We start from the raw sequence: 13991 nt of genomic DNA, 5'->3' as shown, positions 1-13991 counted from the left end.
TTATGGTTAAAATTTGCTTAATAAGTAAATTTTTTTTTGTGATTTGAAAAGAAGATAAAAATGTATACCTGAAATGTTAAGTAGATATTTTTGTAAATAAAGGTTTATCTGGAAATTACAGAAAGATATGAGTGATATCATAATTTTCCAATTAAGACAAAGAAAAAACACTTTAAGTGCATCAGAAAATTCCTTGTACTAAAAAATATACTATAAAACTTCAATACCTGAAACATAATTGAAGTTTCATTTAGTTAATGAAACTAAATTTATTTAGTTTATTTACCACTTAGGCAGGAAATCCTTTTCTAAATGGTTGTTATTTAATTTACAGTTGGGGTTTTTATAACATTTGAGCCTTCGATCTTTCCAGTTGGAAAGATCTAAGCAGCAACACAAATGATTAATTCAAAATTTTCTTAATGTTTATTTTCTTTTGTGCTCTGATAAATATGAAAAAGTATCTCTAGTTTACTTGATAGAATAAACTAAGCAAAACTAGCCTTTAAATTTATTTTATAATTTCAAGGCTTAGGAAAATCACATTAAATATTGCACACAGAATACTACACATGTATAAATTGTACAGATTACTATACATAGACAAAACTTAATGCATATGTGATGTTCATAAAATAGAACACTTTAATCAATAAAATAGGTACACTTTAATATTTAAAATAGAACACTGAAATCAATTTTTTTTTATCAGTTATGTTTTCCTTCACTGTTATGTTGAACAGTGAAGGATTATTCAGTTTGAAAATGTTGTGATTGCAGCTAAGTTGTTTTCCAGTTTTATAGAATATTGTCTTTACTTCTATCAGCAAACTCTGTTCATGAACTAAATAAAATATGGTCAAAAAAAAAAACAGTCACAACTATCAAAGAAAAAAGCCGAAAAGAAAAAAGTTATAAAGAGTTGAAAAAGGTAAATTTACTGAGTACTACTTTAATTAAATGTTGGAACGTTGATGTTTTAGTGACTGGATGGAGAAGTTAAAAATCAGTAAAGTTCTTGGCAAACCTTGAAGAGATCAACCACATACTAAAATAATAGAGTGAGGACAAATTGTACAAAAGAAAGTAAAATTGTTAGCTATAAACCTACAGAAAAATGCTCTGGTGAAGGTTCTGCACTGGCTAGTTCTGTAATTAAGACAATAGGAAATTTTGCTACAAAATCAGATAGGTTTAAACGGGAGTAAATATATCTAGCAATAAATATGACATCTGTATTTAACATCAAACTAAAAATAATAAAGTACAAGATATCAAAAATACAGATAGGATGGTGATCAACAATGTCAAGAATCTGTGTACAATGAGTTTCATTACAATATAAGAAAAACAAACACCAAGTTATGAAAATAGTAAAGAGATGGTTTACTATGCTCTTATGAAATAATAAATCGAAGCTCAATACTTTCTGTTTATGCTTAAAATAAGAAAAGAGAAAAACAATAACGAAACAGTGAGATTAGTAAAACAAATTAATCTGAATGTGATGCAGTATTTTGAAGAAATTAGAAAATTTAAAAAAGGAAAGAAAGAAAGTATTTTTGTCGTAGCTGGTATTTTACACACAAAACATGTCTTACCTCATTATTCTGGCTATAAAAGTTATATATATATATATATATATAAACATATGTATAGTGTACATACAGAATTTGCGTAAAAGAATCACAATTTATTCAAAGTGCATTAATAAGTTTCACTGGAAACTTATTTATTAGATCTCAGAAATTTATATATACACAATACTTTTTTTAATAATAATACTTAAAAAATTACACATGCTGATAAATAACTAATTGGGCACAGTCTTCAGCATGACAAACATCAAAATGATACTGTTCTGTCCATTTTTACAGGGAGGTTATTTTCATTATTTTCACAGAATCACAGCCAACAATTTATACTATTCAAGCAAAATAAATCATAAACCATAACAGAATAAGTAATGTTCTTTATACGGCCTAAAAGAAAGATCCGATGTGAGATGTGAACTTTGTGATGACTTGGAAGTATGAGGTTCTATCATAAAGTTCCTGGACAAACCTAAAAAATGAATTTGCTTACATTTTTACAAGTGCCCATTCCACCAAAAAAATAATCTCCTAGAGAGTGTATTCATCAATTAGAATGTCCCTTCACCCCTAGCAAAATCATTTTCCTAGAAGTTGTCTATCGCTGCCTGCAATTCTTTTTTTGATGGATTTTATAGTGTCAACACGGTAGCTTTTTTGGTTTCAATAAGTTTGGGAAACAAAGTTAGGGAGAGCTAGATCTGAAGAATACAAGAAGCTTAAATCAACCATGTTGTTTGTCCACACCTACATCATGAGAGAGGCATGCAGAAGCACACTGAGATAGGCAATTTTATTTCTCCCAAATTCTGATCTTTCTCACCACACATCTTCCCTCAAGTGCCTCAAAGACCACCAAACAAGAACAAATTCTGAGTGACAATGCATTTTATATTGAAAAATATGACAAGCATAGATATATTTTGTTGTGCTTCTGACAAGCACCTTCTTCAGTCTTGGCCTGACTGAGTTCTTCCACAGCAATGACTTATATTTTGTCTCTGGATCATAGTATCATCCGGTTATGCCTCTATAGATATGGTAGAAATGTTGAAGTCATGTTACGAGGCTATCAAATCAACATGCTGCTGCTTTTGATCAAGTAAGAAGAACCAAGGAACAAACTCTGTAGCAACACAATGCATAAATTTTCAGATAAAATTTCTTGGCAAGTCCTATAACCAATTTCCTACCATGTCACTTAATTCGTGGTTTTTTTTGCAATGACCCTCATGAATAAATGCCTAAATTTTTTTTAACCTTTTCTAATGTTTTGTTTGTGAAAGATCCCTCAAACAATTACAGTCTTCAAATAACATTCTTGAAATGAACATTGCCTTTAAAAGCCTGACATAGCATTCTGAAAGTCTTGGTAATTGATTTATCAAGTTTCATATAATATTTTACACAGGTACAGTTTTTCAAATAACAGCCATCACAGAAGGCTGTGAAAATAACACAAGGTTTTAAAAACATATTTTGAGACTGGGTATGTGCAGATAATATTTATCACTTGCCCAACTGACAGAGTAGGCTCAGGAACAATGATCTCCAGTGCCCTGTGCAGTACTATTGCAGTGCACAGTTGTTGCAAGAACAGTTTCAGGAACATCTCATATACTCTTCTACCAAGCAAACAAACACTTTTCATTTAGCACATTTCTAGCTTCTAAGCTGAAGTTAGGTGGTACTCCAACCTGTCAGTACTGACCAAATTCATGAATTATGGAAAAGCAAACCACTGAAGCACAATTAGAGCTGGTAGCTTTAAAAAATTCGTTCTATAATATTATATAACTGAGCCCGCATTAACTTGCAATTTCAGAGAAATGTTAGATAAATCAGAATTGCTTAGACCCCTCCAAACTGGAATGTTGAATCACACAGATGTTGAAATTAGAAGTTCATAATTTCTAAAAACTTACATGCTGAAAAATTTTTTCTACCAGCTATTTAAAAAAAAACAAAAAAACCCCATTTGGATTAAACATAATTGAAGGGATCATCTGGTTTGATTTTATGTATCAATTGAATTTTGTACATAATCGTAATTCCTTATGAATAACATCATGTATTTGCATTTAGAACTGCCAAGCTTTAAACAACAATGACTTTGGGCACCTAACGCAACATTTTCAATTACACCTTTTTTGTTTATCTGACCTTCCAAATTTTCTTTTACTATAATATTTATTTCTTCAATCATTTGAAATCATACAGTTATAGGGTTATACGTTAGAGATACTCTATCAGAGTTTTTTAAACTTATGTCGAACACCCACAGCAGACTTAAAATATTACGAACCATAAGAAATGTGCACTTTTTTGCAGGTGCAATGCTACATAGATAACAATCAGTATTATACACATAAACCTGAAAATTTCCCATCCCTGAATATATATATATATAAAACATAGGGACAATTTGGTCCCAAAATTGATACACAATTAACAAAAAGTAAATAAATGATAAAACATTTGAACACACAAGGAAAATTACTGTATTACAATGCAATGTTAAATTAAATACAATGTTACTGCATTTAAATACAATTTCTTGAAATAATTTGACGAGACGTATATACAAGAACAAGTCTAATAATTTCAATGTTAATCATAACTATCACTTTCAATTTATGATAAATTACATTCAGATATTAAAGAAACTACTGCAAAAATAAAACTAATCTATCAGTCATGTTTACAAAGAAAAAGGAAATGTAACTACATACTATAATAAAAAAACCATAGGCATTAAAAAGAATATTTAAAAAACAATTATCAATAATATTTGATAACTAATTGTCAGATGTAATAATTACAAAAAAAGAAATTAATAAAAGTATGATACCTATGATTTTTTTTTTTGATAAAAAATGAAAAACATAACAAAACATGTGAGCTGCTTTGTTAAAGTTAATAAAATTAAAACTGAATAAACTAAATTATGACAATAATGCAAAGAAATTATTAATATTACTACTAAGTATTAAAATTGCAGCCTGAATTTTTTTCACTTATCAATAAATAATATTTTTTTTTTAATTTACTCTTCTACGTTGAATATTTGTAAGTAAAGAAGTGCAGTAATAATTCAATAGATAATTCCACAGCATTTAAGTATTTATGCGTATGTTTAAACTGTTACATTATAAGGATGAATATAAAACACTATTGATAAGATTAAAGATGAAAGTTAAAGGTTAAAGAATTAAAAAAGGAACAAAATAAATGTTAAGGTACATAAATGGCTGCTGTTGCTTACCTAATATTAAATATTTCAATAAATTCTTTAAGTAGGGGGAAAAAGAATTACATCATAATAATCGTAAAAATATAACTTTAATTGTGGCATACATAATTCATTATTTCTATGCACCACTATTTCAAATAATTATAGACTACAAATTGATATAAACTGCTTATAATCATGATTTTAGTTTTATTTAATATACCGGAGTCATTAATGTTCTATTTCTATTAAATCAAATAGAAATCTAAAAATAATTAAGCTTTGTAGGTTTATCCATGTTAAGTGTAAGAAAATAAATATTTTATGCACCGGGGTAGTGGGAATTCCCTTTATGCTAGTTATGAAATTATTAGGATAGCTTACCTTCTACGGATCTAAAACATCTGTGTGGGTTCCACCATGTTCAAAGCACAGCTGTATACACCTCCATGTCAAGTCGTTCATAAACAACAGCCTATTATTTCAAATGCTGAATGAACAGTCTTGGAGCTGCTCATTGTTGACATACAAGGTGTGGCTATTAAATAACAAGACTAAAATATTTAGTTATTATCCCCTTCAATATACATCCCTCCTCTATCTCTACAAGGCTCCATGTGAATTTTCCATTCTTCAAAACGGTGCTGGAAGTCTTTTCTGTGAGCTCTTTTATGATGCATGCCGCTTTTTCTTTCACGGTTTCAATGGTCTGAAATCTTGTTCCTTTTAAAGCAGATTTAACCTTGGGGAACAGATAAAAATAACATGGTGTCAGGTCAGGTGAATAAGACAGATTGTCTAACACTGGAATGTTATACTTGGCTAGAAATGTCTTGACAGACAATGCAGTGTGAGCCGGTGCATTGTCTTGATGAAGAACCCATAACTTATTCTTCCACAATTCGAGTTGTTTTACTTGCATGAACGAAGTAAAGGAAGTACTGTGATCGTGAAAAATTTCGATTTTCAGATTTCAACAGAAATATCCATTTTGACCATCCCTGAATCCATTTTGACTAGTTTCAATATTATGTCTGTATGTACGTACATATGTATGCATGTACGTATGTACATATGTAAACTTATGTATTATTAACCTCCGAATGTAAAAAAAATATAATAAATAATTATTATATTTTAGAGTTGAGCAAGTTCCTCAAGGTAGTATCGATTAATACCTTCAGGAACCAAGTGAAGGTACACAGTCCTATAACTAATGAAAAAACAATATATTTTGAATTTTGATTTGCTCATTTGAACTTTTTTAGTTCTTGGTGAAGTTGGAGCCTTCCAGTGCAAGGATTGAAACTTAGTTTCTGAATCATAAGTGAAAAACAAAGATTTATCACATGATATCACTCTAAGAAGTCTGGGTCATTTTCAATGGCATTAAAATGTCAGAACAAACATTTTCAGTTGTTTCTTTTTGTTCGATTGTGAGAATTTTTGGCACCATTTTCATGCACACTTTTTGCATGTTAAAGTTATGTTAAATTTGGTTTACGCATTCCTTGTCAATTCCTAAAGTTTCAACAATTGCATGAATAGTTAACAGACAGTCAGATCGGTTCAGATTACCAATTTTTTCAATATTTTCATCCGTTTTGATGTGGAAGGGCAACCTGGGTGAACATCATCTCCAATGTCTTCTCTACCATCTTGGAAATGTTTAAACCACCCAAAAACCTGCGCATGTGATAAAAATTCATTGCCATATACCTTTTTTTATTAAAAGTTAAGTTTCAATATCTGTTTTTCCAAGTTCCATATGAAATTTCACTATAATTCTTTGGTCTAATAAAAATACTTATTTTTTCGGCAAGATGAAAAAACAGATGTTACCCAAATGAAGGTCACTGCCAGACTAATATGTCTACAGAAAGAAGGCTTCACTCTACACAGCTGTCAGTCGTATAAATTGGGTGCATGCGCAGTTCTTCTGTAGCAGCATTAGTCTTGGTATTTAATAGCCACACCACGTATCTGCATTTTCAGATCTCTTTTACAAAACCCTAGAGTGCATTGTCAGTTGCGGTGAGGTCAGGGCTTCTTGTTGGTCAAAGCAATGGAGCCAGTAACTCTTCTGACCCACATCCGATCCAGTGATTCAGAAAAATTTCATTGAGAAGTCTGCGGGTGTTTGAAGCAAAATGTGCTGCAGTACAGTCTTGTTGAAACATAATGATGTCAGAGATCCCTTTTGTCTTTAATTCTGGAAGCAACCACTCATCGATCAATCTCAGATAACTGTGATAATTAACTGAACCGTGAAAAAAAATAAGGACCAAGGAGATGTTCTCAGCTGTCATCCCTGCCCCATACATGAGGAGGATGGATGGTGTTCAATTTCCTCAAAAAAATGAGGCTTGTCTTTCATCCAGAAAAAACTATTTTGGTTACGAGAGCTTTAATAAATCACTCCTCTGAGAACATGAAATTTATTTTATCATTTGGTCTTGGAAAGCGTTCAAGCAATAACTGATGTGCATAAACACATCAATCAAGGGCATTGTCTCTCAACTCATTAACTGTGGCTGGACAAAAACATTTAACTTTCAAGTCCTTCTACATATAATCTCACATTGACGATCTTGAATGTCTAACTCTACAAAACATTTGCATGTTGATTTCATTGGTGATTGTTGAATAGATGCCTCCACAGCAGTACAAGTCTCAGCTAGAGTGCTCAGCCTCCCACTGTGTGGTGCATCAAGAACATTTACTGTTGCAAAATCCTTCTTCTCCCATGTCAGTAATGTTTGCTGTGATTGTAATGATTTCCCAAAACTCAAAAAGAAGTCATTCATAATGTTCTTCAGTGTTTTTTTACCAGTGTGTGGACGTTCATAGACCCACACAAAAGCTGACAAACGCTCTTCAACAGTGAACCCACTTGTATTCGTAATCGTTCCACACTTGAATACAACTAAGGTGATCCCACATGAATGAACACATCAGACAATCCCCATCATGACTTATTCTCCCCCACCTTTTCCAATAGCAGTGAGCAAAATCAGCGGTGGAAACTGGCAGCAATAGAGCCCGATTAAGCAGGCTTTATAACAGTATAACTTCCTGCCAATCCTGTACATTCATTTCTGGTGAAAAGAATAAAAATCAGAAAGCAGGAGGAAGAGATAGAAAGACCAAAAGAAAAAGAGTGTGGAATAAGCCCCTTACCAGTTCAACTACTTGACCACTAGTTAGTTACCATTCCATCCTTAGACCACTGTGAAGTGATAATTTTAGATCATTTTAAGTTCATCTGCAGTGTAAAAATATTTTTCTTTTATAACTATATTCTAACAAAGCAGCATTTAAATACTAAATCAGATAGCTCTTTAAAGAAACTTCCAAAAAATTTACTGTAAATTCCTGGTATCCTTTTTAGATGTTTTCCCTATGATGAATTTGAAAATTATTAATTTTTGGATTATATTTATTTTCTTAATTATTTAATAATCTTCTCACTTAATGAAATTATAAAAAAAGAAAAAACAATTGAAGAAAGATTTGTTAACAAACAAGGTAACTGTAGTAAAATTATTTTTTTTAATACCTCTGTAGCATCATCATGTGTACTACTTATTTACTCTTTATACAAAAAAGTGGTGAAATATTAAAAACCCTTCACATGTAATAGCTTATTTTTTACGGGAAGGAGGGACAAAGACCTTGAAGGGGAAAACATCTTGCAACCATTAAATAATTATTCACGACTGTCAATAAAAGAAATTGTTATGTAAACCAAAGGATATAACAATAAGTTCATCCAAAAAATTATCTCAATACTGGGGAATAAACATATCTATATACGAGTATAATGCATTTAAATATTCCTTGGTACACTTATGCACGATTGCAGACAATTGGGTGTCTGCAGTCCCATTTTAAGTAAATAAATTCATAAAATAAAAACTTTATGTATAAAATACCATGACTTTCATAAACAATAACCAAATCTTCATCCTGGGTCTGTTCATGCATGTTTTCTTTGAATGAGGAATTGGGTGCCATTCCTCACTTTGTTTTATATTGGGATTGTACTCAAAAACCAACAATTCAGTTTGCTAATTGCTCCACAATTACTTGAATCATAGTTTTGCTTTTTTGCATTTGCAATGGTCTGGTAGAATTTTTTGAACCTCTTTTTTACACAAGCCCATTTTTCTGTAATCATCTCAACAATTCAATTGGTGAAAAACTTTCACCATCACAGCTTACACCACTTGCACATTTTTATTACTTTGATGAGATTAACCTTACAGAAAAAAAGTTTATTGTATTCAATTTCTCCAACCTTTAAAAGTTTTGTGTCAAAAATCATAGTTATTGATAGTAACTCTTCATAGGCCTCAATTAAAAATTCAATGTTTTGGTGGCAGATTTGTTGAGTTTCACACAAAATGTGATAACATACACTGTTCAATACTTTTCTGCATGATAAATACAAGGTTGTAAAACAATTGCAGCAGCAGCAACAGTTCATGGATAAAACAAAATCCAGTTGACACAAGTACAGACATCCAACCAAGTGATTACCAACATAGTGATATACGAGGTGCGACAATAAAGTAATGAGACTGATGTGAAAAAAAATGTTGCTTACCGTTTTAGTCATGTTTAGTGTTGTCTTCTTCAAAGTAGTTCCCCTCTGATTGCACACACTTATTCCAGCGCTTCTGCCATTGATGGTAACATTTCTGGAACTCATCTTCTGTAATATCCTCCAAGACCCTCGTCACAGCTTTTTGGACATCTTGTGTTGTTTGAAAATGGTGTCCCTTGACCGCCATTTTGACTCTTGGAAATAGAAAAAAGTCGCACGGAGCGATATCTGGTGAATAAGGTGGCTGTGGTAGTACTGAAATTTGTTTTGAGGTTAAAAACTGACAGAGCAGTATGGGATGGCGCATTATCGTGATGCAGAATCCAATTATCAGCGATGTTGGCACGGACACGAAGAACTCGTTTAAGAAGTCTTTCTAAAATTTCTTTGTAGAAATATCGGTTAACTATTTGTCCAGGAGACACCCGCTCTTTATGAACAATTCCCTTGGAATCGAAGAAGCACAAAAGCGTGCATTTCACTTTTGACTTTGACATGCGAGCTTTTTTTGGTCTGGGTGATCCCTTTGAGCACCGTTCCGAACTTTGGCGTTTTGTCTCTGGACCGAATTGAAAAAACTAACCTTCATCACCAGTGATAACACGGCTCAAAAAATCTGGATTGATTTCCGTTTGCTCTAACAGATCGGCTGCCACATTTTTCCGTGTTTGTTGTGTGAGATTTTTGGGGACAATTTTTGCACAAATCTTTCTCGTACCAAGATCTTCAGTTAATATTAGACGAACCGTTTTGATGTTGAGTTCTTCTGCATTCATTTTCACGGATAATCTTCGATCATATCGTACGATTTCACGCACCCTGGTCAAGTTGACATCTGTCTGTGAGGTTGATGGTCGTCCACTGCGGTCTTCATCTTCAACATTCGTTCTGCCTTCACTAAAAATTTTATGTCACTGAAAAACTTGAGTTCTTGACATAACCTCCTCTCCAAAAGCCTTCTGAAGCTTATCCTAAGTTGTCATCACGTTTTCACCCGATTTAACGCAAAAAGAAATGGCATACCATTGCGCAATATTTTGCGGTTTCATTTCTGTGACGAGAGACACAAACACGTGTTCACTTATTACAGCACAACTCACGACTGAGCAGTTGCATCAATGTGCAGCTTGGACTAGAAGTAGCTTATAGACCAAGGTCAAAGATGGTGTGCCTACGCAAGCTGCAGGGTTGCCACATCTTGCAAAGAAAAATCAGTCTCATTACTTTATTGTCGCACCTCGTATATCATGCTGATACATCGGCAAGTCTCATACAGAATAATCAGCCAACTTAATTTTGGGACAAAATTGTATAACATATAAGAATTATAAAAAGTATTTAAAGATCAGGATAAAAGCAACACATTTCATGCATCAGTAATTACGTTCTTTGTAAAATTGATAAAAATGAAATTACAATTGAAATTAAAAAATCATTAAATTTATTCCCAGTGAACAAAGGTGAATTACCATAACTATACAACTTTTTATAAAGTAAACATAGAATCATAATCAAATTACTATAATAAAGCAAAGCAATGTTTTATAAGGGGTTGGTCTAGTAGTAAAACTTGTCCTCATAAATCAACTGATTTTGAAGTCGAGAGTTCTCAGGTACAAATCCTATATAAAGGTAGTTGCTTTTATTGGAATTTGAATACTAGATCATGGATATCACTGTTTTTTGGTGGTTGGATTTCAATTAACCACATGTCTTAGTCAGTCTGAGTCTGTACAAGATTACACCTCTCGCACATTACAAACAAGGGGGGGGTGTTCTCTTGTTTGGCTGCCAATGGAACCCAAATTCAGAATGCTGCATGAAATATGGAGACTTCCAGAAAATCCATAAGAAAGAAGATAATAAATCAAACAAAACTGTCAAACAGAATTTGTCATCAAATAAAAAATAAAACAGGAAAATCTAACCTAATTCTGTTTCTTGTATTTTCAATACTAATGAAGTAATCACTACTTCTTTTAAGAATGCTCATACTCTTAAAAAATTATGATGACATATACATATATATTGTATTCTTTATTAATCAAATACAATACAATATATTGGTACAGCGGAATATGGGTCTTAAAAAAAAATATATATATATATATTTGCAAAGAATGTACCTTTTTGGATTGTAAAACATGTTAATTGTAACTATCAAAGAAAAGTAAGAGGTATAGAAGGATACTGATAAGAGAAATCTACTGACACTTACACTGAATGCACCAAAAGGTTGTTTATCTGTAGATCTACGAGGTGTGATTGAAGAGTTTTAAGACTGGCTTGTAATTTCAAAATGGCAGTACTCACATGCCATTGTGATTGATCTCCTTCAAAGCAGTCCCCTTTTGACTGGACTCCAGTGGTGTCTCCACTTTTGAAAGCATTCCTAGAAAATTTCTTTCTAAAGGAGTAAGAACCCTCTCCAAATTTGCCTCTATGTCTTCAATTGAATCAATAGCAATTCGCTTACAGTGAAAATTTCAATTTAGGAAAAGGATAGAGAAGTAAGCTGGGATTAAATCAGGGGAAAAAGGGGTTGTGGAAATACAGAAATTTGGAATTTGACCAAAAATTCCACAATTGAAAATACATGATGAGCTGGTGCATTGTGGTGGTGGAGGACCCAATTCTTGTCTCACACGAGTACAGACCCTTTTCTTCCACACATTTTCATGCAAATGCTGAAGGACACTTTTATAGTATTCCTGGCTGTTTCTCAGCCCCCTAGGGGCAAATTTGTGATGCATGATACACGTAGAATCAAAGGTCACTAACACTGTATTCACATTTGCCCAACATTGTCGCACTTTTTTTGGTCGTGATTAACTTGAATCCTTCCACTGCGATGGTTATGCCTTTGTTTCTGGGTCATATCCATAAACTCAAGATTTGTCACCTGTTATTACCCTATTTAACAAATTGGATCAGTTTTGGCCCAACCAATAAGTTCTTGGGACAAGAACTTATACACTTGGGTCAAGTGTTGTTTCTGCTTATCTGACAACATTCAACGCGTGTTCAAATTTACATAACTGCATACAAATTAAATTCAGTTTATCAATCATCTTCCTAATTGTAAGTTTACAGCCAGAGCAAACTAAATTGTGAACTTTTACAATGTTTTCTTTGGTTGTTAAGTGAAAGGCCAGCCTGAACAGGAGTTTTCTTCAACTGATTTGCAGCCATCTTTGAATCTTTTGGAACCAGATAAAAACATTTGTCCGGCTCAGACATTTATCCACAAAAGCTATTTTTAAGAGGCTCTGAAGCTAATTTCCTGGTTTTCAAACAAAATTTCACATAAACTCGTTCTGTTTTTTCATTAATTTTGTAAAACCAACAATCAGCCCGAACCGAAAACACTGTCTTCAATCAGCAGGGAATGCCACTCTACTGAACAGAGAAATTGGGTTAATCTTTGCAGGGCATTTCAAGGACTAAACAAGCTTCCCCTTCCACACGTGTGGGCAAACCTAGCTCCTCCTATTGAACAGTGGCGGCACCTGTCTTAAAACTTCCCAAATACACTCATGTATTTTAATAGGGTTTTAAAGCCTATTAATTTTGTTTGTCTACTTTACATCAGAAAAGTTTTTTTTTTAAATAAAAATATTAACCTACATTCTTGCAATTTTAATCAACAAAGGGTAGGTCCAAAAGGGATCGAGACAAGTCTACAAAGACAACTAGCTTATTTGTGATATGTTAATTGCCATTACCATTATTACTTTAATGAAGAAATATAAACTATTTTGAATGAACTCATAGAATGAGTTCATTCTATTCAGAATGAATTCAATATCTTAAATGAAATTTTTATACATAATCAATCATAAGCTTGGGATTTTATACAGTTTCATCAAGTAAAAACTAAAGAAATATGATTCTAAAGATAAAGACTCTGATGAAATCATTAAAACAAAAATCAGTTTTAAAAGTTGCTTCCCAAAAATTAAATCTGTAAAATATATTACAAAGCAGCTTCACATATAAACAAAAAAAAAGAAAAAAAAAAGATTCATTTACTCACCCTGAAGCGGCTCTTGTGGTAAAGCATCGAGTGATGGGCCTGATACACTCATTACTTGATCTAGAAAAAAAAAACAAACTATAAATTAAATATACCCATTCACATGTAAATACACATACAATATCATCAGAATTTTTTACCATAGTTTTTACAGATTTAAACTGAATGAAATAAATACTAATAAAAAACTAAATCTGATAAATATGTCTGAAATTTTATTACACAAGATCTCTTGGAAATAAAAAAAATATAATTTAAAATTCTATAGGCAAAAGAAAAATTAATTAAAACCAAAACAAATATTTTCTAGCATTTCAAACTATATCTTTGAAAAATAATGTCCCAAAATGGTAAAAATGAAAAATAAATAGTTATGAGGGTTTGTGGAAAGGATGAAGGAGATGTACGAAGGAAGCACGCTATTAATTGTTACAGATAAAAGAAAAAAGAATGAGAAGAGAAGAAACTGAACCAAGACAGTGCACTCTTACCTTTATTATTCACTGTTGTGTTGGATGGTAT

At 32.3% G+C, this 13991-nt stretch overlaps 1 protein-coding gene across 6 annotated transcripts in view; it reads right to left on the bottom strand.

The window, feature by feature from the left end:
• The window catches only part of LOC142320486 (uncharacterized), a 215431-nt gene that overhangs the window by 134548 nt on the left and 66892 nt on the right, over nucleotides 1-13991 (bottom strand). For all 6 annotated transcript variants that reach the window (XM_075358321.1, XM_075358325.1, XM_075358320.1 and 3 more), the window contains exon 5: nucleotides 13470-13529. In XM_075358321.1, the coding sequence (XP_075214436.1) occupies nucleotides 13470-13529 (60 nt within the window). The remainder of the gene's footprint in view (nucleotides 1-13469; nucleotides 13530-13991) is intronic.

Source organism: Lycorma delicatula, chromosome 2 (assembly GCF_047948215.1).
Source record: "Lycorma delicatula isolate Av1 chromosome 2, ASM4794821v1, whole genome shotgun sequence".
Taxonomy (NCBI): Eukaryota; Metazoa; Arthropoda; class Insecta; order Hemiptera; family Fulgoridae; genus Lycorma; species Lycorma delicatula.
Note: the sequence above shows the minus strand (reverse complement) of the source record. Positions and strands in the feature narration are given on the sequence as shown.